This window comes from Apteryx mantelli, chromosome 35 (genome assembly GCF_036417845.1).
Source record: "Apteryx mantelli isolate bAptMan1 chromosome 35, bAptMan1.hap1, whole genome shotgun sequence".
Taxonomy (NCBI): domain Eukaryota; kingdom Metazoa; phylum Chordata; class Aves; order Apterygiformes; family Apterygidae; genus Apteryx; species Apteryx mantelli.
In genome coordinates, this window is record NC_090012.1 from 675325 (window position 1) to 702851 (window position 27527).

Genomic DNA, 27527 nt, shown 5'->3' on the forward strand with positions numbered 1-27527 from the left:
GGCGTGATGTCACGAGGGTGATGTCGGGGGGGGGGGAACACGGGTGCGAGGGGTAAAAAAAAGAGTGCCAACGGGAAGCGAATGCCACGCAGGGCCCGCCGTGATGTCACCGCCGCCGTGATGTCACCGCCGCCACGACGTCACCGCCGCCGCGGCGGGGCGATGTCCTGGGCGCTGGCGGCGCTGCTGGCGGCGCTGCTGGCGGGGGCCCGGGCGGGCTGCGCCTGGCGGGCGGCCCTGGCCCCCGGCGTCCCCGACGGCGCCGCCGGCCGCCGCCACGTCTTCACCCGGCAGCACCCCGAGGCCTCCGTGGCCGCCGTCTTCGAGGCGCTCACCGACACGGCCATCGACGTGGCCGCCGACAACGCGGTGCGCGTCCCCCTGCCCGGCCGTGCGTCCCGTTGTCCGTCCCCCCCCATTGCCGACTCACCGCTTTTCCCCCCGCTGTTTTTTCCAGCACTACTTCGGCTTCCCCTATTACCTGGAGATCAGGCTGGGCTGCACCGCGCAGGTAGGGGGCCACCGGGGTGGTGCGGGGGGGGGGGGGGGGGGGACATGCCGGTGACGCCGCGGTGGCCGTCACCGTGCCCTCCCGGCGGCAGGAGCCCGAGCGCGCCACGCGGCGGGCCCACCTGCTGGGGCTGCACCCCGTCGTCACCGTCGCCTTCGAGGAGCCCGTGCACGCCGTGCGCCAGAAGCCCGAGCGGCTGCAGATCGAGATGCGGGCGGCGCCGTACCGCGACCCCGGTGAGCACTGCCACCGCCGCCACCGCTGCCCGGGCGTGGGGGGGACGCTGCCGCTGGTCACCCAACGCCCCGGTTCCCCAAGGGACACCGGCCCGGGGTTGGCCCCAGCTCAGCCCGAGGCCAGGGGTGTGCTGGGGGGCAGAGGGCTGCGGCGAGGGGCAGGGATGGGGGGCAGGAAGGGCTGGGGTTGGGGGGCAGGAAGGGTCGGGGGCCAGGAGGGGTCAGGAATGGGGGTCAGGAAGGGCCAGGGATGGGGAGCAGGAAGGAGTAAGGATGGGGGGCGGGAAGGAGCAGGGATGGGGGGCAGGAAGGAGCAGGGCTGGGGGGCAGGAAGGGCTGGGGGGCAGGAGGGGTCAGGAATGGGGGGCAGGAAGGGCCAGGGATGGGGAGCAGGAAGGAGCAGGGATGGGGAGCAGGAAGGAGTAAGGATGGGGGGCAGGAAGGAGCAGGGATGGGGGGCAGGAAGGAGCAGGGATGGGGGGCAGGAAGGAGCATCCATTTGGGATTAGGCACCTGGGCAGGATCGGGGGGTCGGCAGGCATCCCGGCGGGCTCGGGGGGCACCGGGGTCAGGAATGGGACTCAGCAGGCATCCCGGCGGGCTCGGGGGGCCACCGGGGCGCCCGTCCCCCATCCCGTGCCGGCGTCCCCGTGCCCGGCAGGGCGCTGCGGCGACGAGGAGCTCTGCCGCCTGCGCTGGTACACCCCCATGCCCATGGTGAACGGCAGCGTGGTCGCGGACGTCCGGGTGCGGAGCAGCATGCCGGGCTTCAGCATCGAGCAGCAGAGGTGAGCGGTGCCGGCGTCGGGGTCGGTGCCAGGACCCATCCCCGCGCCGCCCTGCTCTCTCCGGGCGCTTTCAAGGACGATTTTTTCCTTTCCGCTGCCAGGTTTTCCTTCAACGTCAATGGCTACATGAAGGAGACGGAGAAGGGGCTGCAGTGCACCGTGGGGCACCCGGTAACGCGCGGCGAGGGCTCGGGGGGAACGAGGGCCGCGCTCCCAGCCCGAATCCCGGCCGAGCCGGGGCGCTCGGCGGCTTCGGCTCCCGAGGGAGATCGAGGCTCGCGGGTTTGGCGTCGGCCGCTTCCTCGTCGCTTGCCGGGCGCTGGGATACCCCGCTGCCGGGCAGGCCGAGCCAGGCTCGCGGAGGAGCCGAGGTGGGAAGAATAAGCAGGGACGGATTTGCCCCCCCGCCCCCGTTTTCCGCCCCGAGTCTCTTGCCCTCCCTGTAGATCACGAAGCTGAAGAAGCTGATGGATGTGGACAGCCCCTCGCGGCCCCTGTGGGCGACCGTGGACAAAGCCCCGGTCCTGATCCTCGGCGGTTTCTCCAAAAACAAGGTCATCTTGCTTTCCGATTCGGACTTCGAGGACTTCGTTGCTGTGGAGGTAGGGAGGAGAGCGGGACCCGGAGTGGCAGCACATGGCCCCGGGCCGCCGAGAGCCGGGTTCATCCAGGCTCCGCTCCCCGCGCCCGCGCGCAGGTGGACATCGACAGCTGCTGGATCGGGTCCCTCACCTGCCCCTGGACCAAGTTCTCCTCCACCGTTCTGGACGCCATCGCCACCGAGAGCACCCTCTTCATCCGCCAGAACCAGCTGGTCTACTACTTCACCGGGAATTACTCCGTCCTGCACATGGCCACGCAGGGATCGAGTAAGAAAACCGGCGACGGCGAAGGGAGAGGAGGAGGGGGGGGGTCCCGGCCCGCACTGCAGCGCCCAGCGACCCTCCCGCTCCCCCCGCCAGCCCTCTGGACCCGCGTGCTCAACCGCGTCTGCGTGGGTAAGCTGAACCCCGTGCCCTTCTCCCACAACGGCTCCGAGTACGTGATCGCCATAGGCAGGGGCCAGCAGAAAGCGGAGTTCTTCCTCGGCACCGTTCGAGGTAGGACGCGGGGCTGGGGCGCTCCCCACGGGCGAGGGTCCCCCCCCGGCTGTCGTACACGCGCGTCCTTGTCTGTCATCCAACAGACGGAGTGGTTTACTTCTCCGACTCGATCAGGACTGAAAAGAAGACGGTGTGCGAGTACTTTGAGTGTAAGTGCCCGCGGGCGCTGGGGTCCCTACGTGCCCGTCGGGAGCTCCGGGCCAGTCTCCCATGGAGGAAATTGGGGTCCTGGAGTCATCTGGGGCGGATCTGCAGCGGGGACAAACGGGAACGGCTTCGCTGTGGTCACCGGGACAGACCCCACGTGGGGTAAACGGGCCATGGGCACCGCATCCCGGACCTCCGCGGCCAGGGACGAGGACTCGTTCCATCAAACGCCCTGGGCCTGTCCGCTCTTCAGGGACGTCTCGCGGCTGCCACCCTGGGGACCAGCCGGGCTGGAGCAAGCTGTTCCTTCCTCTCCAGTTTCGGCATCCTGCAAGATCCAGTGGGCAGTCTACATCCCCGAGGAGAACAAAACCCTTCTGCTGGTGCAGCAGGAGAAAGACAACGCTACCTCTTACCACGTTGTTGCGTGCAAGCACGGTGGGCCGCTCGGGGCTGGGCGGCCAGGGCTCCGGGACCAACGCCAGGAGCTTTGCCCTAACTCCTCGTCCCTGTTGTGTGTTTGAGCGCAGAAAACCTGCATTTCTCCATCGTGTACAACGTACCCTACTTCCGGCCCAAAGGTGAGTGGCGTTGAGGGGTGACCGGAGCCTCCCGAGAAACCCCAGACAGAGCAGAGCTTCCCCATCCCTGCAAAGGTGCTGGTGGAGGGGCTTCTACCTCGTCTGGGGCTGTTTGGTCCGGCCGTCTGCCCGAGGGATGTCGCGGAGCCCTCGCCAGCAGCGCAGGGACCTGCTCCCGGCACGGCGTGGCTGAGCCGCGGCCCCTCCTGAGCCCGCCGCCTCGCTCCCTCCCTCCGCAGCCACGGAGAAGTCATTCGTGATGCTGATGGGCTTCGAGGAGTACAGCGACGCTCCCATGGTCCTGCGAGGCTTGTCCTACAACCCCTTCAGCACCGTCTTCTACATCTGGGGCAACGCCATACTGCAGAGGTAGGGCCGGCTGCGGCCCCACGTCTAGCTTCCCCCGTCGCCCTCCTCCTGCGCCCCTGGGGACAAAACCCCCGGGTTTGGGGCGGCTGGGCCGCGACGACCACCGAGCCGGGTATCGTGGTGGGGCAGCGGAGCCCAACCCTTTCCCTCCGTTTCCTTGCAGCTACGACATTAAAAACTACGTTTTCCTCTCCGAATTCCCCGGCGAGTCTGTCATCAAATACTTCATTCAGTCGTACAGGGGGGAGATTGTGTGCGTGACCGAGGCGGAAGAGGTATGCGGTGCGGGAGCTGCCGGGGCTCCCGTCCTTCCCCCCGCTGTCCCCAAGGCTGGGACGCAGAGGCCCCCCCCAGCCCATCCCTGCTCCCTCCATGCTCTCCCCAGGTCTGGTTCTTCATGGAGGGCAGCTCGGCCATCCAGAAGCTCTACCCCAGCAGAGCCTGGAGCATGTACGCCAACATCCAGCTCGTCAAGGGCTCCCACGACTACGGCGTCAACGAGTCCTCCCTGAGCTTCTTCTACAACCGGGAAGGGCTGCAGCAGGTAGGCGCCGGGAGTGGGGAAAGCAGCTTGGGAGCAGGGCTGACCCCGAAGGTGGCCCTAACCCACCCGGGGGGATGCGGCCAAGCCCCGCGGCCGGACGTCCTGAGATAACGCTGGGCTCGAGCGGAGCTGTTTCCCGGGCGCCTGCTCTGCCTCGCCGCTCTCCTTTCAGCTCGTTTACGTACGCGACGGGAGCGGGAGGATCGTCAGGAGGAAGTTTCCCCTCACCTACATCCTCTCGCACCGCTGCCTCTACTCCCACCGCTATTCCTCCAGCAGCAGCAGCCCGTGAGTGGCGGAGGAGTGCGGAGGGGTTCAGCGGAGCGCGGGCTCGGGCTGTGCTGCTGGGCGGTAGCTCCCGCCTCCGGGAATAGGGAGCATCTTTCCCTCTTGGGGAAACTGAGGCAGTGGAGCGGGGGGGGGGGGGGAAGCGACTGCCCCGTAGTCCCCCAGCGCCGGACGGGAGCGATCCCAGCCTTTCTGCGAGGCCACGGCACCGGGGAGGCTGCGGCGGCCTCCGTCGCTCTCGGCGGGCCCGAGCGCCGCTTTCCCTCTCCGACGCGGCGCGCCTCCCGCTCTCCCCAGCGAGCTCGGGTTCATCGGCTTCACCAACCTCTGCCCCTTCACCGTCATGAAGTTCAGGGACCTGCCCAAGCCGCAGCGCTTCAGCCGCCTGGAGCACTACCGCGCCGAGCCGCCGGTCGTCACGGACGAAACGGGCTTCCACAACAACAAGTCTCTGGCTGTGTATCAGGGCCTCGTTTTCCACCTCCTCTGGCTTCACTCCGACTACAACCGGGTGAGACCCCGGCCCGGGGCTGGCAGCAAAGCCAGGGAGCAGCGCAGCCAGGGCCGGCGGAGTCCCTGGGGCCAGCGGGCGTCGCGACACCCCCGTGCACCGCCGCGATCCCGAGCCTCCGAGTCCAAGCCCCTGAGAGGGAAAACGAGGCGCCCAATGCCCCCCTCCCTGCTCTCCAGATGCTGTGCTGCCTCCCAGCCCAGAAACAGCTGCATTTCGGGCCTCATTTAACACAGATTCAGCACTTACTGGCTCTGGGAGGAATCGTGGGGGATTTGTTCGGGCATTGGGGATGCAGATGCCTGGAGGAGGAGGAGGAGGAGGAGGAGGAGGAAGAGCCAGGCTCGCAGCTTGCCGTCCTCCTGCTGTTTTTCAGCCTTACGCTGACCCTGTCCATGACCCAACGTGGCGCTGGTGGAAAAACAGAAAGCAAGATGCCGTGAGTCGCGGAAAGGAGCCCCACGAGCCTCAACTCAGCCGCGGGGGAAAACCGGCCCCCAGGAGGGTTTCATTCCCTGCCGGCGCTTTGGTAACGGGGAGCGCTTTCCTTCCCGCAGGATTACTACCTCTACCTGGCCAGCACGGGCAGCTCCCCGGGAGGCCTGTACATCAACATGGAGCACTACGTGAAGATTTACGACCTGCGCTCCAACAACGAGCTGCCTGAGCAGATCTACCTGGACAAGGGCGACACGTACAGCTTCTCCGTGACCCTCAGCATCCGCTCCACCGTGGAGAACGGTAAGGGGAAGCCTCTCGGCCTGTCTCCGAGGGCCTAGCCAAGACGTGGCGGGGGACACGAGCCAAAAAAAGCCGCCGTCACAGCTGCTCTGCTGCGAGAACGGGGCCCGAAGAGCCAGGAACACGGGCCTTGCTCTTCTCCGCGGTATCTCGCGGGGAGCCTGCGGGTGCGTGGGGCGAGCGCCCCAGCCCTGGGCAGGTCCCGTCACCCCGGGCGCGGGAAGGGGCGCGAGGTCTGGCCGAGAGCTGCAGGCTCGTCCCCGCCGCGGGGTGCTGCCGTCTCGCCAGGCGGCTCGCTTGCTTGCTTTGCAGCGTGGGAGAAGAACTTCCTCGGACGCCTGAAGCTCACGGTGGTCCTCTCGCACCCCTTCAACCTGGTCTTCTTCCTCCAGAGGCAGAACCTGGTGAACCGGGCCTCGGTGCTCTATAAGGTACGCCTGGGCGCGGAGAGGCAGGGAGGGCGCCACGTACCGGCACGCTCCGTACGGAGAACGGACATCCCTGCTGATCCGTTTCCCTGTGGTGCATCCCGCTGTTGCGAGCGAGACGAGCGAAGTTGCCTGTCAGCAAAAAGCCAAGCAGCTTCTCTGGGCCTAAGGGAGGTTCTTCCTCCTCCTGCTCTTCCTCCTCCACGTTCCCACCCAATAAACTCTGCAGGTGAGCATCCAGGACACGGCACAGTACCCGCAGCAAGAGCTCAGCGGGAAGAACCTGCTGAAGAGCTCCATGGTGCTAAAGGTAGGAGAGGCGGCTGGCGGAGCCCGGCTCGGCGCGCGGATAGCCAGGGCGAAGCTCGGCTCCGGGCCCGTGCGGTTCCCCGCGCTGCAGACACGAGCCTCGCGGGGCTGGGGATGGCTCCACGGCATGTCGGTCGGCTCCTCACGTCGGTTCCTCTCGGATTTCGCCGTTCCCAGGTGGTAAACTCAGCGACAAACTGCTATCGGTACTCGGAGTCGGGGCCGGCCCTGCAGGTAACCGTGCTGCGGTCCCCGCCACGAGGGCGCCGGGGGTTCGTCTCGCGTCCCGAGGGAACGGACCGGCCCCGGGCGGGGGGAAGCTCCAGCGCTGCCGTCTCCCCGCGCCTCGCAGGGCTACAGGATGGTGCCCGTGTACGTCGGCTGCCCGCCGGGCATGCGCATGGCTTTCGACATCACCAACACCATCAAATACACCACCGGCATGAACAAGCGCTACTTCAACTGCCTGAGCCAGAACCCCGAGATGCCTTGCTTCTTCTTCGAGGACGGTAGGGCCCGAGGGGGGGGGGGGGGGTGTCACAGGCTGTGCCGGGGACCGGCCCGTCGCTCCGTCCCGCGTCCCCGAGCGGCTGGACGGGGCGTCGGGGCCCTCCGCGCCGGGGCAGGGTCCTCTGATCCTCCCCCTGCCTTCTTCCTGCAGTGTTTTACCCTCTCTTCCTGATCCAGGACATGGTGACAGGGGCCTCGGGGTCCTTCTCGGGACGGTGAGAGCGGAGCACGGGCGGTCGGGGTGGGGGCGGATGGGGACATCGCTTCGCCGCGGGGTGTCAGACCCTCACCGAGGCCGTTTCTGCCTGCCCAGGTACACGCTGAAGGTCATCGGCGGCGCCTCGGACTCGGAGGGCGCCGTCGTACGCTACAAACCTGAGGACGTCTGGAAGTACAACGTAGACAACGCCAGGTAACCCGAGGCTGCCCGGAGCCAGCCCCGCGTGCCAGGCCGGCGCTTCTCCGCCATCCCGGGATGCCTGCCGGCCGGCCGTCAGGGTAGCCGGATGCAGGGATGTCCGAGCAGAGCGCTCTGGGGCCCGCGACGCCTCTCCTCGCCGGCCTGGGCCTCCAGCCCGTTCCTCGCTGCAGCTGAGGACGACGGCACCCGGTTTGATAGCGACTGCGACGAAAAAAGGGAGCCCGCCAGCACCCTCCAAACCCTGGTCGCTCTCTCCGCAGCACGGAATCGAGCCTGATATGGCAGAAAGCCGACGGAGAGGTGTCCGAGACGGATCCCCAGGGATACCCCATCCACTCCAGCACAAACAACGGCATCAAGTAAGCGCCGGGATGAGCTGGGGGCGGTTTGGGAGCCTGCCCTCAGCCTCCCCGCTGGGGACGGGGCGGCAAGCTGCGCCTCCGGGGCCGCGCGGCGGGGATCCGGCCCCGAACCCTTCGGAAACGCGTGGCAGAGGGGAGCCGCGCGCTCATCCCCCCCCCCCCCCGGCGATGCCGAGCCTGCGGCGCCCCGCAGGTGGCTGTGCCGGAGGAACTCGCCGTGCCACGACGTCGCGCCCGTGGGGCTGACGGCCCCCAGCTACTTCTTCCTGGTGGTGGTGTCCAACAGGCGAGTTGTCGTTGTTGTTGTCCCGGGGTGCGGGATCGGTGTGGGGGGGGACTGAGGAGGGGGTCAGCACCCTGGTCCTGAGCCCCCCCCCTTTGCCCGCTCCCCGGCAGAGACGTGGACACGTCCACCTACTGCGACTACAACCTGGAGTTCGTCGTCCACGTGCACGGGCTGCAGCTCAGCTCCGCCAGGAAGCTGTATTTCATGAAGGTAAGAGCGCGAGGGAGGCGTCCGCGGCCCCCCGCCCCGAGCCGGCGGGCGCCTCGAGCACCCTCCTCCGGCCCGCGGCCGTCCTGCCGAGCCCCCGAAAAGCGGCTCTTCCCCAGGTGACCTTGAGCACGCTGACGGGCCTCGTCACCGTCTACTTCCTCTACTGCCGGGCGGGGAGGAAGATCGTGGCGTCCTTCTTCAACGTGGTGCACAGGCTGGAGGAGGCGTCCGCCCCGCCGGCGGGTGAGCGACGCCGCCGGGGCCGGTTTCGGCAGGAGGGACGGGCAAATCGCTCGCCCGGCGAGGTCCCGGCCCCACGCGCCTCTGCTCTGCTCTGCTCTGCCCAGGCTCCGCCAGCGCCGGCACCTCCTCGGTGGCGAGCAAGACGGAGCACTGCGAGTACCCGCTCTCCGCCGGCTCGGTCCGCAGCACCGGCAGCGAGCCGGCCCGTCCCTAGCAGATGTGACGCCTCGCGGCCCGGCCGGACCGAACCGGGCCACCGCGGCTGCCCTCCGCGCCGTTACCGCCCCGTCCCCGAAACGCCCGTCGCGGCATTCGCAATAAACCCCATCCTCGGTTTAACTGGCGGATCAGCCCAGTCCCGGCGCCGCTCCTGCTGTGCCAACCCGGACTCCTGGGTCCCGGTGGTGCGGGGGGGGCTCCGAGCGCTGACGAGCTCCTCGTTAGCAATAACTCGGCAGAGCAGGGTTTGCCCGTGGGGCAATTTTGGGGATGCCGGGGTCCAACTGCCCCCTCCCCAGGTACTCCGCAGCCATCGTGGCTCCCCCCGGATGCCTGGGTTCCCTGTCCGGCAGCATCCCGCCGGGCCCTCCGGATTTACAGGGAGGTTCACGGCACCGCGGGCAGCCAGCACCACCCCGGCGGTGCCGGCTGAGCCGGGACAGCCGTTGCGGGGGGGGGTCAGGGCCCCCCCAGCCCTCATCCCTGCAGGGTGACGGACCCCGTCGCGGCTGCCCAGTGCATTCCCCCCCCCGGCCCCCACTAATTCCTCCCGACACCCGTGGCTGAGAGCCTGCCGGAGCTGCGGGGGGTGGGGGAAGCAGCCCTGTTTAATTGGGGCCGCTTCTTCCCTTCGTTCCCCCTAATTAAGCAAATTGGCTCCAGCCGTCAGCGCCTAGAAACGGGAGGCAAAAGTTTAATCGTCGCTAAAAATAGCTCCCTGGCACAGGCACCTGGAGCCGTCCTGCCCCGGGATGCTGCACCCCAGGGTGCTCAGCCCGGGCAATAGATACGGGTCCCCCCCCTCCACGCCAGTCCGAGGATGGGCCCAGGTGTCCGGGCCCCTCTCCCCAGGGTCCATCCTGCAGCAGGTTGACACGACCCCCCCTCAAACCCCCATCCCGTCCCTCGGGTTCCCCCCACCCCAGCGGTGTCGCTGCTTCCCCGGGACCCGCGCGCGGCCGCCTCTCCTCAGCACTGCGCACTCGCTCGCGCGCTCCGGGGCGGCTGAGAGCGACTAACGAAGGGCTGGGGAAAACGAGCGGCCGAAAGGCCCTGCACCCCGCTCCCACCCCCCCACAACACCCCAAACCTCCCTGGGGCTCCCCAAAAGGCCCCAGTGCAATCAAGGGCACCCCGCCACACTCCAGGACGCCCCAAAAGACCGGACACCCGGTAGCAAAACATACAACTTAATTTACTTTTCTGGTCCACACCGTGATAATAATTAATTCAGCATAAAAACAGGGACCCCCAAAGACACCCCAAACCCTGCCAAAGCCGTGCCAGGGGCTGGGGGGAACAGAAGGACCCCCCCCCCCCTTCCCCCAAACCTGGCCCACAGCCGTGGGGTCTGGGAGGCTGTGGGGTCCCGGGCAGCGCGGGGGGGGGGGGGTCCCATGCAGGAGGGACCCAGGCGTCCGGGTCCCGGCAGCCCCTACGCGCTTCTGGGTAACGGGCCGGACTCGATTCCCCTTAACTGCCTCCTAACGGGTTCGTGGCTCCTTCGGTTAGTGACTAATTGGGCAGCGCTCGTTAACTCGGCTGTAACCAGCTGGGGGGAGGCGGCGGGGGCTCCTCGCATCGCTGCCGGGGCAGGCGGCCCCCCCGCCCCCCGGACGCCCCCACGCCTTCCCGCAGCCGCGCAGGGGACCCAGGCGTCCGGGGAGGGACCCGGCATCCCCGGCTGCAGCTGCCCCCCGGGGTAAAACTCCTCCGAGCGGCGGGGCAGGATGTGGGGCTGGAGCTGGGGGGTCCCTGCGCTCCCCGACACCCCGCACCTCCCTCCCGCCGGCTCGTTAGGGGAGCGAGGGGCTCCGGGAGGCAATTTACCGCTAATTGCCCAATTATCCTGCTGGGGAGGAGCGGTAAAAAAAGGTGTCACCGAAGGGCTCCGGCGAAATAGCCCTGCTCGGGGAGCGCCGGAGCGGGCAGCCGGCCCCGAGACCCCCCCCCGGTCACCCCTGTGCACACGCGTGCACACGTGAGCACACGCGTGTGCACACGCAGGGGCCGCGCGTCACCCCGGCGAGGAGCCGTCCCCCCCGTCCCGTGCTGCGAGGGCGAGCGCCGCTGCCGCGCGTGCCACGACCGCTCGCCCCAAAGCCTTTTTCCCTTAAAAGGGTGTTTTTCCCCCCGGCCGAGGCCCCCCCCCCCCCCGAGCTCGTGCCAGGGCCGGGCGGGCGGTTGCACCACGCCAGGGCACGTGAAGGCACCCGCTGTCGTGCAGCACGGATGGATGCGTGTCCCTGTGTTAGCGGCAGCCGTGGGGACGGACAGACAGACAGACGCCGTGCACGAGCCGGCGACACTGGGCCTGCTGGGCTGGGCGCATGCCGTGACCCCCAGCGCTGCGTGCCGGGCGTGAAACACTGCGACTGCCGCATTGCACGCTGCAACCCCGCTGCATGCTGCAACCCCTGGCATTGCATGCTGTGAGCCTGCTGCACGCTGCAACCCCACTGCACCCTGCAACCCCCCTTGCACACTGCATCCCCTGCATTGCACGCTGCAACCCCACTGCACCCTGCAACCCCCCTTGCACACTGCATCCCTTGCATTGCACGCTGCAACCCCACTGCAACCCCACTGCGCCCTGCAACCCCCCTTGTACACTGCATCCCCTGCATTGCACACTGCAAACCCTGCTGCATGCTCAACCCCCCCCTTGTACACTGCATCCCCTGGCACTGCAGGCTGCGACCTCCAGCACCGCACACTGCAACCCCGCTGCGTGCTACAGCCCCAGGCGTTGCACACCGCAACCCCACCACATGCTACAGCCCCGGCCTTGCACACCGCGACCCTCCGCACACTACAGCCCCTGGCCTTGCACACCGCGCCCCCCCCCCGCACACTGCCCCCCCCCCCCTGCACACTGCACCCCTGGCATTGCATCTGTGCCCCCCCCCCATGTGCCACCCCCCCCCAGCATCACCCCTTGCAGCCCCAGCCCGGATAACGAAGGGGTTAAGCTGGGATTTAATCAAGGGTCTCTAACGAACACCCCCATTTAATTCCCGCTGAGGATTTCTCGGGGGGGGGGGGGAGCGACAGGAATCCCCGCCGACAGGAGCAGGGCTGCCCCCCCCCCCCCCCCAAAAAACGAGGGTGCACGAGCACCCGCGCACCCCGTGCACTCCGCCAGGACGCCTGGGCCCCCTCCCCAGCCCCCCTGCACCCCCCCCCCCAGCTCCCTTCCCTCGGCTGCTCGGTGCCCGCCAGGACGCCTGGGCCCCCTCCCATGCGGATGCCCTCCAGCTGTGTGGCTGCAGGACCTGCGGGTGCCGTGGGGCTGTGGGTGCCCCGGGACCATGGGGGGCAGTAGGAGCCGTGGGGCAATTGGTGCTGTGGATGCTGTGGGGCCGTGGGTGCCGTGGGGCTGTGGGTGCAGTGGGGCTGATGCAGGGTCAATGATGCTCAGAGACCTGGCGGCTTCCCAGTGGGGGGGTTTCTTTGGGGCTGGTGGTGGCCGGGACCCACAGCAGCATGTACACAATGGCCTGGCCTGCGCCCCACGTCCCCACGCCCCATGTCCCTGTGCCCCACGTCCCTGCGTCCCCAGCGCTACCAAAGGGGGGTTAAAAACAGCGCCGGGGGGGGGGGGGGCCCGAGGCTTGGCTTAAAAAACGCTGGCGCTACAAAAGGCGACCCCGGCCCAGGCGCCGGTGTGGGGCGCCCCACGGGCGGGCAGCGGGGGCATGGGGGGGGCGCGGGGGGGGGGGGGTGGGCATGCGTGGGCAGCGCATGCCACGTGCTGTTTGTGCACGCGCGGGCACCTCGGTGTGCGGCGGAAAGGTGGAGACGCGATTGCGTGATGCACCGCGCGCTTGCACACCTACGTGCCCCTGGGTGTGCAATGAGAGGGTGCAGACGTGATTGCACGGTGCACCATGCGCTTGCACACCTACGTGCCCCTGGGTGTGCAATGAGAGGGTGCAGACACGACTGCATGGTGCACCATGTGCTTGCACACCTACGTGCCGCTGGGTGTGCAATGAGAGGGTGCAGATGTGATTGTATGGTGCACCGCGCGCTTGCACACCTACGTGCCCCTGGGTGTGCAATGAGAGGGTGCAGACGTGACTGCATGGTGCACCGTGCGCTTGCACACCTACGTGCCGCTGGGTGTGCAATGAGAGGGTGCAGACACGACTGCATGGTGCACCATGTGCTTGCACACCTACGTGCCCCTGGGTGTGCAATGGAAGGGCGCAAACGCAATTGCATGGTGCAGCGTGTGTTTGCACGCTCGTGTGCCCCTGGGTGTGCTGGGGAAGGGTGCAGACACGACTGCACGGTGCAGCGTGTGCTTGCACACCTATGTGCCCCTGGGTGTGCAATGGAAGGATGCAGACACGATTGCACGGTGCAGCGTGTGCTTGCACACCTATGTGCCCCTGGGTGTGCAATGGAAGGGTGCAGACACGACTGCACAGTGCAGCGTGCGCTTGCACACCCGTGTGTCCCTGGGCGTGCAATGGAAGGGTGCAGACACGACTGCACAGTGCAGCGTGCGCTTGCACACCCGTGTGTCCCTGGGCGTGCAATGGAAGGGTGCAGACACGACTGCACGGTGCAGCGTGCGCTTGCACACCCATGTGTCCCTGGGCGTGCAATGGAAGGGTGCAGACACGACTGCACAGTGCAGCGTGCGCTTGCACACCCGTGTGTCCCTGGGCGTGCAATGGAAGGGTGCAGACACGACTGCACGGTGCAGCGTGCGCTTGCACACCCGTGTGTCCCTGGGCGTGCAATGGAAGGGTGCAGACACGACTGCACAGTGCAGCGTGCGCTTGCACACCTGTGTGTCCCTGGGCGTGCAATGGAAGGGTGCAGACACGACTGCACAGTGCAGCGTGCGCTTGCACACCCGTGTGTCCCTGGGCGTGCAATGGAAGGGTGCAGACACGACTGCACGGTGCAGCGTGCGCTTGCACACCCGTGTGTCCCTGGGCGTGCAATGGAAGGGTGCAGACACGACTGCACAGTGCAGCGTGCGCTTGCACACCTGTGTGTCCCTGGGCGTGCAATGGAAGGGCGCAAACGCGATTGCACGGTGCAGCGTGTGTTTGCACACCCGTGTGTCCCTGGGCGTGCAATGGAAGGGTGCAGACACGACTGCACGGTGCAGCGTGCGCTCGCACACCCGTGTGTCCCTGGGCGTGCAATGGAAGGGTGCAGACGCAATTGCGCGGTGCACCGTGCGCTCGCACACTCACTAGGGAGAACCCCAAGGGGACGCCGGGGACCCTATGGGGACACCAAGAGGACCCCCAAGGGCACGGGGTGGGGGTGGGGATCCCGTAGGGACACAGCCCCCCAGGAGGTCCCCAAGGGGACATTGGGACCCTGAGGAGACGTGGGGACCCTATGGGGACGTGTGGACACCAAGAAGACCCTGAGGGCACGTGGAGGCCCTGCAGGGACCCATCCCCCTGGGAGGTCCTCGAGGAGACGTGGGGACCCTATGGGGACACAAGGACACCAGGAGGACCCCCCCCCCCCCCAGGACACGTGGGCACCTTATGGGGACATCAGGACCCCTGCATGGATGCAGCCCCTCCAGAGGTCCTCAAGGGGACGTGGGGAGACCAGAAGGACCCCAAGGGCACCTTATGGGGACATCAGGACCCCTGCATGGACACAGCCACCCAGGAGGTCCTCGAGTGGACATGGGGACACCAGAAGGACCCCCTAGGGCACGTGGGGACATGGAGACACCAGGAGGACCCCCGTGGGGACATGGGGACACCAGGAGGACCCAACGGGGACATGAGGACCCCCTCCCACCACCCTGCACAGGGCTGCAGCCCCTTGGCAGGACCCCGGCCCCTTCTTCTGCCCCCCACCCCCCGCCCCATGGGGACGGCATGGGGGGGGGGGACGCCCGGCTGTCCCCGTCCCCGTCCCCGTCGGCGCCGCTCAGAAGCCCTTGATGTGGCAGTAGGCTTCGAGGCTGGCGAAGAGGATGTAGAGGAGCCAGAGGCCGAGGAAGAGGGCGGCGGTGAGGAGCTTGGCGGTGCGCGGCCCCCCCAGCTCGCCGCCGATGTGGGGCCGCCGGCGGTACATGAGCACGCTGATGCAGACGAAGGCGAAGATGGTGAAGAGGGTGACGGAGAAGGCCAGGGTGCCCGTCTGCACCTCGAAGTCCCGGCCCTGCGCCGCCCAGTAAATGGCGGCCACGGACCAGGCGACGCCGAGCCCCAGGAAGACGTTGACGGCGTTGGAGCCCGTCACGTTGCCGATGGAGGCGTCCGCGCACTGGTCCTGCAGCGCGGCCACCTTGCTGGCGAAGGTGTCTGCGGGGGCCCGGGGACGGCGACACGGCGGGGACACGGGGGCACGGGGACATGGGGACGGGGACATGGCATGGGTGCAAGGACACGGGGACACGGGGACGGGGACATGGGATGGGTGCAGGGACATGGGCACATGGGGCCAGGGACATGGCATGGGAACGTGGAGACACAGGGACATGGCATCAGCGTGGGGACACGGGCACAGAGGCATGGCACGGACATGGGGACATGGGACAGGGACATGACAATCAGCATGGGACATGGGGACATGAGGACATGGGGACAGGGACACGGGCATGGGGGGGGGACACAAGGTGATGGGGACACAGGGGCATGGAGGGACAGGGGACACCGGGGACAGGACAGCGCAGTGGGGACGTGTCACCTCCCGTCTCCGAGCTGGAGCACGGTGCCCACGGCAGAGCCCCCCCCCCCCCCGTGGGCCCGGCACCCCACACCCTGTGCCCCATAGCTGTGTCCCCTCCCCATGCGCCCCATCCCTTCACCCCCTGCACCCCATAACCCATCATGCACCCCCTGCACCCCATCACCTCATCCCCTGCACCCCAACACCCCATCCCCATACCCCCCCTGCACCCCATAACCCATCATGCACCCCCTGCACCCCATCCCCTCACCTCCTGCACCCCATAACCCCATACTACCTGCACCCCATAACCCATCCCCTCACCTCCTGCACCCCATAACCCCATACTACCTGCACCCCATAACCCATCCCCTCACCTCCTGCACCCCATAACCCCATAGCCATACCCCCTGCACCCCTGCACCCCATCCCCTCCCCCCCCCCCCCGCGCCCCCCGCGCCCGGCGCCCGCCGTACCGGGGATGGAGGTGCCGAGGGCCACGAAGACGACGGCGTTGACGGAGTCCTTGAGGCCGACGGTGCAGCCGAAGTGGGCGGCCAGGTCGCCGATGAGGGCGGTGAGGACGCCGATGAGGAGGATGGAGACGCCGAAGCAGGCCCAGCCGTTGCAGTACTCGGTGGGCGGCACGCAGGCGAAGAGCACCTTCCAGAAGACCGTCAGGAAGTGCATCACGTAGTCGAAGCAGGACGGCAGCCGCTCCTCCCGCCCGTCCTCCTCCTCCTCCTCCTCGCCTGCCCGACCAAGGCCCCCGTCAGCGCCGGGCTCCCCCCCCACTCCGGGAGGTGGCACAGGGCCCCCCCCCCCGGGGTGCGCGGCCCCAGGGATGGGCGTCCCCCAAGATGGGTGTCCCCAGGGATGGGCGTCCCCAGGGATGGGCATTCCCAAGGTTGTATGGTCCCAGGGATGGGTGTCCCCAAGGCTGCATGGCCCCAGGATGGGTGTCTCCAAGGTTGCATGGCCTCAGGAATGGGCATCCCCAGGGATGGGTGTCCCCAGGGATGGGTGTCCCCAAGATCCCCTGTCCTTAAGGATGGGTGTCCCCTGAGATGGGTGTCCCCAGGGATGGGCGTCCCCAGGGATGGGTGTCCCCAAGGCTGCATGGCCCCAGGATGGGTGTCTCCAAGGTTGCATGGCCTCAGGAATGGGCATCCCCAGGGATGGGTGTCCCCAGGGATGGGTGTCCCCAAGATCCCCTGTCCTTAAGGATGGGTGTCCCCTGAGATGGGTGTCCCCAGGGATGGGCGTCCCCAGGGATGGGTGTCCCCAAGGCTGCATGGCCCCAGGGATGGGTGTCCCCAGGGATGGGTGTCCCCAAGGCTGCATGGCCCCAGGGATGGGTGTCCCCAGGGATGGGTGTCCCCAAGATCCCCTGTCCTTAAGGATGGGTGTCCCCTGAGATGGGTGTCCCCAGGGATGGGCATTCCCAAGGTTTCATGGTCCCAGGGATGGGGGTCCCCAGGGATGGGTGTCCCCAAGGCTGCATGGCCCCAGGAATGGGCGTCCCCCGAGATGGGTGTCCCCAGGGATGGATGTCCACAAGGTTGCATGGCCCCAGGGATGGGCATCCCCAGGATCCCCTGTCCTTAAGGATGGGTGTCCTCAGGGATGGGTGTCCCCAAGGCTGCATGGTCCTGGGGATGGGCATCCCCCGAGATGGGTGTCCCCAGGGATGGGTGTCCCCAAGGCTGCATGGCCCCAGGGATGGGCATTCCCAAGGTTGCATGTTCCCAGGATGGGCATTCCCAAGGTTGCATGTTCCCAGGGATGGGCGTCCCCCCCCAGGATCCCCTGTCCTTAAGGATGGGTGTCCTCAGGGATGGGCGTCCCCAAGGCTGCATGGCCCCAGGACCCCAGGGCTGGGCATCCCCAGGGCTACGTCCCCAGGGGTTGGGTGTCCCCAAGGCTGCGTGTCCCCAGGGCTGGGCATCCCCAGCACCACGTCCCCCAGGGCTGCGTCCCCACGGTGGGGTGTCTCCAGGGCCGAGTGTCCCTGAGGCTGCACGTCCAGGGCTGTGTCACCAAGATGGGGTGTCCCCGGGCTGGCCATCCCCCATGCCACGTTCCCCCCCCCCAGGGCCACGTCCCCCTCAGGGCCACATCCCGGGGGACGCGGGGACACCCCGGGGACTCCCGGCCGCGCCGGTGGCTGCGGGGACGAGGCTGGCGGCAGCCACGAGAGGGCACTGCCAGCACGCAGCGACACGGGGCCGCGCGCACGCGCGCACACGCGTGTGCCTGCAGGTGGATGGACCTGGGCGCGGATGTGTGTGCGTGCAAGCGTGCGCGTGCATGCCTGTGTGTGTGCACGAGCACGTGTGCAACAGCGCTTGTGTGCGTGCCCGTGTGCCCGTGCATGCAATCATGTACATACCCAGGCATGCACGTGTGTGAGTGCATGCAGGTGTGCACGTGCCTGTGCATACAAGCGCGCACGTGCGTGTGCTCATGCCCATGCATGCAAGTGTGCACGCATGCAGGCAAAGCATGCACGTGCCCACGCATACAGGTGTGCATGCACACGTACGCATGCCTGTGCATGCAATTTGTGCACCTGTGCATGCAAGCATGCACGTGCATTCAAGCGTGCACATGCATTTAAGCATGCACTCATGCATGCAAGCGTGCACGCGTGCAAGCAAGTGTGCAGGTGCGCGGTGCCAGCACCCACCTGCGCTGACGGTGATGGCTTCCAGGAACTGCTCCCGCCACGAGTGCGTCCCGATCACCATGGCCAGGTTCGTTTTCTTGATGAGCTTGTCCACGGTGTTCTGCGGGGAGCGGGCGCTCAGGCGGCGCCACGCGGGCACCGAGCCGGCCGGGTCTCAGCCCGCTCCGGCGCCCGGCTCGCGCCCTGCCGGGGAATCGGGTCCCCTCCCTGCCGCCCCGCTCCCCCCCCCCACCCCCGCGCGCCCCCCTCGTTGCCTTGAAGTCGTAGGACTCCTCGATGATGACTTCGAGGCGGCAGTTCTCGCCCAGGACGGGTTTGCCCATCTCGGCGATGCGCCGGGCCTCCTCCTCCTCGGCGGAGAGCTTGCGCTCGCCCTCGGCTGCGGGACACGGCGGGTCGGGCGGTGCCAGCACGGGGACGCAGCGCGGGGCACGGCGTGGGGCAGGGGACGCGGCACGGCGCACAGGCACAGAGCACGGGGACACGGTGCAGGGACATGCGTGGGGCAGGGGACGTGGCACGGGGATGGCAGGGAGCATGGGGACACGGTGCGGGGACGGGGCATGGGGCAGGGGACACGGGACGGGGCACGCAGCCCGGAGCAGGCAGCACATGTGGATGCACGGACGCATGTGGGGGTGCACGGATGCACATGTGGGTGCACGGACACGTGTGTGGGTGCACGGATGCACATGTGGATGCACAGATGCACGTGGGGGTGCACGGAGACCCATGCCGGGGCCTGTTTGGGGGACCCAGAGCAAAGGCCCGGGGCACCCGCGGGGGCTCCCCGTGCCAGGGAATGGCTGGATTTGGCCTCCCGCAGACGCGCCCCAGCTTGGCTGGCGAGGACCAGGGTGAGGAGGAGGAGGAGGAGGAGGAGGAAGGCTCTTACCTTGGGCCAGCAGGAGGGCTGCAGAGGGAAGAAAAAGGGGGTGAGACGATGCCGGGGCGAGGACCCAGGCGTCCGGCCCCCACCCCGCACCGGCCACGCGCCCTCACCCCCCCCCCAACCGCGGACCCAGGCGTCCGGGCGGCCCCGCCGTACCCGAAATGCCCCGTTTGAGCCAGCGCGGCTGCCCCAGCTCGATGAAGAAGTTGTCCTTCTTCTCGTACTCCTCGTCGTCCACGATCTTCACCTGCAGCGTTTTCCTGCGGACGGGCGAGACGCGGCAGCGTCACCCCGGGGGGCTCCCCAGCGCGTGCGCACACGCGTGTGTGCACATGCATGGCTGCACACGCAGTCGTGCATGCACACGCGCAGGGGCGGAGGTGCAGACGCCCACACCAGGGCGCACGCGGGTGCACACACACAAATGTGCACGGACACCTCCGTGTGCGCGCACACACACACACACGTGCACACACACACGCACACGTGTGCACAAGCCGCAACGGGTGCCAGCCCCCAGCCCTGCCCACAGCCGCCGTGCCGGGGGGCCCAGGCGTCCGGGCCGTGGGCACCGGGCCGGGGGGGACCCAGGCGTCCGGGCCCCGCGGCAGCCGCCCCCGCGGGCTCCCCGGCCACGCGGCGCTGGCGAGGCGGCTTTGGGGGAAGAGCTGTGAATTCGGGTATTTATAGCCGGCGGTGGGAGGCGGTGGATGAGTAATCCCCCAGGAGGAGCGGCCGCCGCGCGGCGCCGGGGTGGGGGGGGCCGTCTGTCCGTCCGTCTGTCTGTCCATGCATCTGCACATCCATCGATCTGTGCATCCGTCCATCCGGACGAACCGCCGGCCCCGAGCCCAGCCGCTGCCTCCGTCTCTCCCCTTTTGCTGGCAGCACTGGGAGGAAGCAGCAGCAGCACCGAGGCCGCGGAGCACCCACGGGTGCCGGCGCGGCCCTGCTCCCTTGCACGGCCGCTGCAGGATGCAGCGCGTTTGCACCCGCCCCGTTCGCTCCCCGAGGGGCGAAATCCCCCCGTCTGCACCGAAAATGCTCGGCCTGGCGGGCACCGGGGAGCTGCTGCGGGCTGGAGCCGGTGTGCACGGGGCTGTGCTGCTTGCACGAGTGTGCATAGGGCAGCCTTGCTCACATGAGCGTGCACAGGGCAGCTCTGCTTGCACAAGCGTGCACGGGGCCGCCCTGCTCGCACGGGTCAGTCCAGCTTGCACAAGCAGCCAAGCATCTACCCCAGAGCCAAGCGCACACACCCACTGCACAGGCGTTTGCACGTGCACCCAATGCACGGGCCCTTGCACACGCACACACCCTGTGCAGAGACCCTTGCACACGCACCCACTCGATGGGCCCTTGCACACGCGGCCATTGCACAGAGCCTTGCACACGCACCCCATTGCATGGACCCTTGCGCACACACCCATTGCACGGACCCTTGCACTCACACACCATTGCACAGACCCTTGCACACGCACCCCGTTGTGCACGGACAAGCCTGGGGCCTGCAGGGAAGCTCGGAGGAGGCCATGGGACCGACGCGCACGTGGGACCTCGCGGCGTCCCCGTCACCCCCCGCAGCCACCCGGCACTAATTAGAAGCACGTCGAGGGCCCCGGGGGCCAGCGCTGCGCAAACGACAACTCCCTGCCAATTAAGCCCAATTGCCTCCTAACATGCTTTTAATTAGGCTGCAGCCCTGACCGGGCCGCGTGGCGAGCGCGGCGCGGCGCCGCTCCAGTGCAGGGGTCCCCGCAAAGGTGCACGGGGCTGAGGGCGAGGAGGGGCCGGAGCCCTCCCCAAAATCTGCTGCTCTGCCCCCAATTAGCGCCGGGAGCCCCCACGGCCGGGGCGCGCTGGGGAGCGCTCAGCACCTCTGGTTTACCGCAGTGGCGGGGAGGCGGAGGCGCGAAAGCGGCTTTATTATCGCAATTAACGTGCTAACGAAAGGGCCTGACGCACGGAGCGCCACGGGTGCCCCGAGACGCGGCCGCATCCGCTGCAGGGACGCTTGCACACGCGCCCCCTCGCACAGACCCTCGCACACGCACACGTTGCATAGGTCCTTGCACACGCACCCCATTGCACAGACCCTCACACACATTGCATAGGTCCTTGCACACGCGCCCCATTGCACAGACCCTCGCACACGCACACGTTGCATAGGTCCTTGCACACACACCCCATTGCACAGACCCTCACACACATTGCATAGGTCCTTTCACACGCACCCCATTGCACAGACCCTCGCACACGCACACGTTGCATAGGTCCTTGCACACACACCCCCTCGCACAGACCCTCGCACACATGTTGCATAGGTCCTTGCACACGCACCCCCTCGCACAGACCCTCGCACATGCACAGATTGCACAGACCGTTACACATACTCCTTATTGCAGGGACCCCTGCAAACGCACACGTTGCACAGACATTTGCACACGCACCCCGCTTCACAGACCCTTGCGGGTGCACATATTGCACGGACCCTTGCACAAACACCCCGTGCGCAGATCCTTGCACATGCACACATTGCGTGGACCTTTGCACAGGCATCCTGTTTGCACAGACCCTTGCGCACACACACACACACACACACACACACCCTTTGCACGGGCCTTTGCACTCGCACATATTGCACGCCCTCTTGCACGCACACCCCATTGCACAGACCCTTGGACATGCACCCCACTGCACGCCCTCTTGCACGCACACCCCATTGCACGCCCTCTTGCACACACACCCCATTGCACGCCCTCCTGCACGCACCTTGCAGGAACCCCGGGGCGCCGGCGGTACTCACGCGGTCTCGTCGTTCCTGAACTCCAGCTCGCCGCAGGCGTCCTCGTAGTCGATGCCGCCGCCACGGGCCGTGCCCTCCACGGTGCGGTAGGGCAGCATGACGGTGCCGCGGGCGCCCGAGTTGCGCACCACCTTCACCTCCACCGTGCCCTGGCACTCGCTGACGTGCAGCAGCCGGTCCTGGAAGGTGAAGATGCCGGCGTGGTCGTCGTCCAGGATGGTGACAGTGGCCACCAGCGGCGTCACCAGGCGGCCCTTGGGGTGCTCGGCCGAGTCCGTCTCGAACATGCCCTCGGCGTCGCCCACCCGCAGGTTGAGGAGCCGCACGAAGAAGTGCTCGTCCTCCTCGAAGATGTCGTCGTCGATGATGCCGATCTTCAGCTCCTTCTGCGTCTCGCCCGGCTTGAAGATCAGCGTCCCCTCGCTGTACTCGTAGTCGGAGCCCGCCTTGGCCGAGCCGTCCTCCGTCTTGTAGTCGACGTAGAAGGTGTGGTTGGCCTCGGTGCCGTGCTGGCAGGCCACCGAGAGCGTCACCGAGCCGCAGTTCTCCAGGCAGTGGTACATGCAGGGCTCGAAGAAGATGCGGCTGCAGCTCTCCTCCTCGGCGTCCGACGGCACCTCCAGCAGGTTGGAGGACTTCTTGGAGAACTCGGCCACGTGCTTCTTGAGGATGTTGCCGGCGCCGGTCATCATGCGGGTGGCCTGGATGCGGTAGAAAGCCCGGCTCTTCTGCTGGTGCAGCAGGGCGTAGTAGTTGGCCATCTCCACCAGCTGCTCCAGCTCCTTCTCGGGGTGCTTCTGCTTGAGGTCCTTGAGGATCTGGATCACCTCGCGGCGGCTCTCGTCCAGCTCCTTCTCCTCCGGCGTGGGCTCGGCGAGGGCCGTCGAGGAGGCGACCACCACCTCGGCCTCCCGGCGCTCGGGCGCCAGGAAGCCGCCGTCCATCTCGATGCCCTTGGGCAGCTCGCCCTCGGTGCCGATGATGATGCCGCTGCGCGGGTCGGCCCGGTAGCGCTTGTAGACGTACTTGTAGAAGAGGAGCCGCTTGTCGGCGGCCCAGGCGAAGACCACGCAGACGGGGAAGAAGACGAGGGTGAGGAGGGCCTCCCACACCTGCACCACGCCGGGCGAGATGACGGCCAGGATCAGGTAGAGCCAGATGTAGGCGAAGATGCTCCAGGAGGCCGTGACGAAGAAGACCCGCAGGTGCTTGATCTTGCGGCTCTCGCCGCTGGGGATGACGTAGACGCAGACGGCGATCACCACGAACATGTTGAAGGCGGCGCTGCCCACGATGGTGCCGGGGCCCAGCTCGCCCGCCTGGAAGTTGTGCCCGCAGACCTCGATGACGGAGAGGAGGATCTCGGGCGCCGAGGAGCCCAGGGCCATGAGGGTGAGGTTGGAGACGGTCTCGTTCCAGATGCGCACCGTGCCGATGCTGGTCTCCCCGTTGGCCTTGGTGATGGTGATCTCCTTCTCCTTGGAGGTGATGACCTCGATGGAGGCCATGAAGCGGTCGGCGATGATGGAGACGCCCAGGAACATGTACATCATGGCCACGAAGTAGACGATGGCCCGGGCGGCCTTGTCGCCGAAGGAAGGGTTGTCGGGCTGCCACACGGGCAGCAGCACGCCGGGCTGGCACCGGTTGGAGCCCTGGCAGGTGCCGTTGGCCTCGGCCGCCGGCTCCGGGGCGCAGGGCTCGGCCAGCAGCAGGGCGGCCAGCAGTGCCGCGCGCCGCGCCGCGGCCATGGTGCCCACCGCCGACCTGCGAAGGCGGAAAAAGGAGGGGGGGGTTGCGGCAGCCCGGCACCTCGCGTCGCACCCGGCGCCTCTTTGCAATCGTCGCCCGCGGTCCCTTTGGTCACCCCTGTCCCCTGCCGTGGTCCCTGCGGCCACCGGGCACCCGCTGGACCTGGCACAGAGGTGTCCTTGCACCATGAACCGGGGAAGGACCTCGATGGAAGGGGCTGGGGATGGTGGTGGTGGGGCTGGAGATGGTGATGGGGTTGAGGATGGTGACGATGGGGCTGGCGATGACGGGGATGGGGCTGGGGATGGTGGTGATGGGGCTGAGGATGATGGGGCTGGGGACGGTGGTGATGGGGCTGGGGATGGTGATGATGGGGCTGGGGATGGCGGCGATGGCACAATACTTAGCAAAGGGGCCGGGCACGGTAGCCATGGGGCTGGGGATGGTGGCTGTGGGGCGATGCTCAGCGGTGGCGCGATGCCCAGCAATGGGGCGATGCCAAGCAATAGGGCAATGCTGAGCAATGGGGCAATGCCAATCAATGGGGCGATGCCCAGCAATGGGGCGATGCTCAGTGATGGGGCGATGCTCAGCAATGGGGCGATGCCAATCAATGGGGCGATGCCCAGCAATGGGGCGATGCCCAGCGATGGGGCAATGCTCAGCAATAGGGCGATGCTCAGCAATGGGGCAATGCCAATCAATGGGGCGATGCCCAGCAATGGGGCGATGCTCAGTGATGGGGCGATGCTCAGCAATGGAGCGATGCCAATCAATGGGGTGATGCTCAGCAATGGGGCGATGCTCAGCGATGGGGCGATGCTCAGTGATGGGGCGATGCTCAGCGATGGGGCGATGCCAATCAATGGGGCGATGCCCAGCAATGGGGCGATGCCCAGCGATGGGGCGATGCTCAGCAATGGGGCGATGCTCAGCAATGGGGTGATGCCAATCAATGGGGCGATGCCCAGCGATGGGGTGATGCCAATCAATGGGGTGATGCTCAGCAATGGGGCGATGCCAATCAATGGGGCGATGCCAATCAATGGGGTGATGCTCAGCGATGGGGCGATGCCAATCAATGGGGTGATGCCCAGCAATGGGGCAATGCCAATCAATGGGGCGATGCTAATCAATGGGGCGATGCTCAGTAATGAGGCGATGCCAATCAATGGGGTGATGCTCAGCGATGGGGTGATGCCAATCAATGGGGCGATGCCAATCAATGGGGCGATGCTCAGTAATGAGGCGATGCCAATCAATGGGGCGATGCCAATCAATGGGGCGATGCTCAGTAATGAGGCAATGCCAATCAATGGGGCGATGCCAATCAATGGGGCGATGCTCAGTAATGAGGCGATGCCAATCAATGGGGCGATGCCCAGCAATGAGGCGATGCCAATCAATGGGGCGATGCCAATCAATGGGGCGATGCCCAGCAATGGGGCGATGCCAATCAATGGGGCGATGCCCAGCAATGAGGCGATGCCAATCAATGGGGCGATGCCAATCAATGGGGTGATGCTCAGTAATGAGGCGATGCCAATCAATGGGGCGATGCTCAGTAATGAGGCGATGCCAATCAATGGGGCGATGCCCAGCAATGAGGCGATGCCAATCAATGGGGCGATGCCAATCAATGGGGTGATGCTCAGTAATGAGGCGATGCCAATCAATGGGGTGATGCCCAGCAATGAGGCGATGCCCAGCAATGGGGCGATGCCCAGCAATGGGGCGATGCCAATCAATGGGGTGATGCCAATCAATGGGGCGATGCCCAGCAATGGGGCGATGCCCAGCGATGGGGTGATGCCAATCAATGGGGCGATGCCAATCAATGGGGCGATGCTCAGTAATGAGGCGATGCCAATCAATGGGGCGATGCCCAGCAATGGGGCGATGCCCAGCAATGGGGCGATGCCAATCAATGGGGCGATGCCAATCAGTGGGGTGATGCCAATCAATGGGGCGATGCCAATCAATGGGGCGATGCCCAGTGATGGGGCGATGCCAATCAATGGGGCGATGCTCAGCAATAGGGCGATGCTCAGCAATGGGGTGATGCCAATCAATGGGGCGATGCCAATCAATGGGGCGATGCTCAGTAATGAGGCGATGCCAATCAATGGGGTGATGCCAATCAATGGGGCGATGCTCAGTAATGAGGCGATGCCAATCAATGGGGCGATGCTCAGCAATGGGGCGATGCCAATCAATGGGGTGATGCCAATCAATGGGGCGATGCTCAGCAATAGGGTGATGCCAATCAATGGGGCGATGCTCAGTAATGAGGCGATGCCAATCAATGGGGCGATGCTCAGCAATGGGGTGATGCCAATCAATGGGGCGATGCCCAGCGATGGGGCAATGCCAATCAATGGGGCGATGCGAATCAATGGGGCGATGCTCAGCGATGGGGCGATGCCAATCAACGGGGCGATGCGAATCAACGGGGCGATGCCCAGCCGTGGGGCCGGGGGGTCCGACGCGGGGGCCCGGCTGCGCCCACCCGAGCGGCCGAGCCCCCCCCGCCCGCGGCGCCGAGGGTGTCTGTGGGCGCGTGGGCGCGCGGAGGCTCCGCCCTGGCAACCGCGTGGTTCCCATGGCAACGGGAGACGGCAACGGCTATAAAAAGGGTGATGGAGAGACGAGCGGGACCCCGAGAGCGGCCCGGGGGGGGGGGGGGGCCGGAGCCGGCCACCTCCACGGCTCTGCCGCCCCCGCTCGCGGGGGCCCCGGGATGCAGCCGCCCCCCCCCTCGCCGCCTCTCCGGCCCCACGGCTCGGCTGGGAGTGGGGCAGGACAAGGCTGGAGCAACCCCCCCCCCACACCCCCCCTGGCGCCAGCCGTGCCCCCGCGCCGGGCTGGAGGGGGGATCCCCCGACCCCTCTCCCCCTGCCCAGGCGGCCGGCAGTGCCGGGTGGGCGCAGATGTGCAGCAGCTGGGCTGCGTTGGGCGCAGCTGGGAGCAGCCGCGAACCGGCCCGGTACCATCGTACAGGCCCCATTGCGCTGCCCCATTGCACTGCCCCATTGCGCTGCCCCATTGCAGCAGCCCCATTGCACTGCCCCATTGCAGCAGTCCCATTGAATTGCCCCCTTGCATTGCCCCATTGTGTTGCCCCATTGCACTGCCCCATTGCAGCAGTCCTGTTGCACCAGCCCCATTGCACTGTCCCATTGCACTGGCCCCTTTGCACCAGACCCTTTGCACTGCCCCATTGCAGCAGTCCCTTTTGCACAGGCCTCTTTGCACAAGTCGCATTGCACCAGCCCCATTGCAGCAGTCCCATTGCACTGGCTCCATTGCATTGCCCCATTGCAACAAGCCCATTGCAAAGGCCCCATTGCGCTGCCCCTTTGCACCAGTCCCTTTGCACTGGCCCCTTTGCACAAGTCGCATTGCACCAGCCCCTTTGCACTGATCCCGTTGCATCGGTCCCACTGCGCTGCCCCATTGCACCAGTCCCTTTGCACCAGTCCCATTGCGCTGCCCCATTGCACCAGTCCCTTTGCACCAGTCCCACTGCGCTGCCCCATTGCACCAGTCCCTTTGCACCAGTCCCATTGCGCTGCCCCATTGCACCAGTCCCTTTGCACCAGTCCCACTGCGCTGCCCCATTGCACCGGTCCCTTTGCACCAGTCCCACTGCGCTGCCCCATTGCACCGGTCCCTTTGCACCAGTCCCATTGCGCTGCCCCATTGCACCGGTCCCTTTGCACCAGTCCCACTGCATTGCCCCATTGCACCGGTCCCTTTGCACCGGCCCCACTGCGACAGTGGAAAAACAAAGCAAGACGCCCACTCCCATGCTGGAGCCGCGCCCTGCGTCCCTTGGGCGAGTCCCGGAGCCGCTGGCTCCACGCGCTCCGATGGCTGAAGCCAAGCTGCTGCTGCTGCCGCTTCCCCCCGGGC

The 27527-nt window shown here is 67.0% G+C and overlaps 2 protein-coding genes and 1 long non-coding RNA gene across 3 annotated transcripts; 2 read left to right on the top strand and 1 right to left on the bottom strand.

Annotated features, from left to right (window-relative positions):
• Window positions 1–162: 162 nt before the first annotated feature.
• Window positions 163–8890, top strand: CATSPERG (cation channel sperm associated auxiliary subunit gamma). The gene is made up of 27 exons (XM_067314410.1): window positions 163–369; window positions 458–511; window positions 603–747; window positions 1409–1535; window positions 1637–1706; window positions 1982–2137; window positions 2233–2404; window positions 2498–2635; window positions 2722–2787; window positions 3675–3735; window positions 3899–4010; window positions 4121–4279; window positions 4452–4567; window positions 4865–5078; window positions 5455–5517; window positions 5636–5819; window positions 6132–6250; window positions 6477–6557; window positions 6734–6790; window positions 6909–7065; window positions 7218–7281; window positions 7380–7478; window positions 7748–7846; window positions 8043–8135; window positions 8246–8345; window positions 8462–8588; window positions 8693–8890. The coding sequence occupies exons 1-27, from the start codon at window positions 163–165 to the stop codon at window positions 8800–8802; spliced, it is 3150 nt and encodes a 1049-aa protein (XP_067170511.1). The 3' UTR covers window positions 8803–8890.
• Window positions 3142–3665, top strand: LOC106486182 (uncharacterized). Its single transcript, XR_001292846.1, has 3 exons — window positions 3142–3223; window positions 3316–3366; window positions 3606–3665. It is a non-coding gene; the product is annotated as an uncharacterized lncRNA (long non-coding RNA).
• Window positions 8891–14729: 5839 nt separating the features above from the next.
• On the bottom strand, window positions 14730–23599 carry SLC8A2 (solute carrier family 8 member A2). The gene is made up of 7 exons (XM_067314463.1): window positions 21861–23599; window positions 19211–19314; window positions 19058–19075; window positions 18417–18541; window positions 18163–18262; window positions 15950–16225; window positions 14730–15106 (listed from the first exon to the last, which is right to left on the bottom strand). The coding sequence occupies exons 1-7, from the start codon at window positions 23411–23413 to the stop codon at window positions 14730–14732; spliced, it is 2553 nt and encodes an 850-aa protein (XP_067170564.1). The 5' UTR covers window positions 23414–23599.
• Between the last annotated feature and the right edge of the window lie 3928 nt (window positions 23600–27527).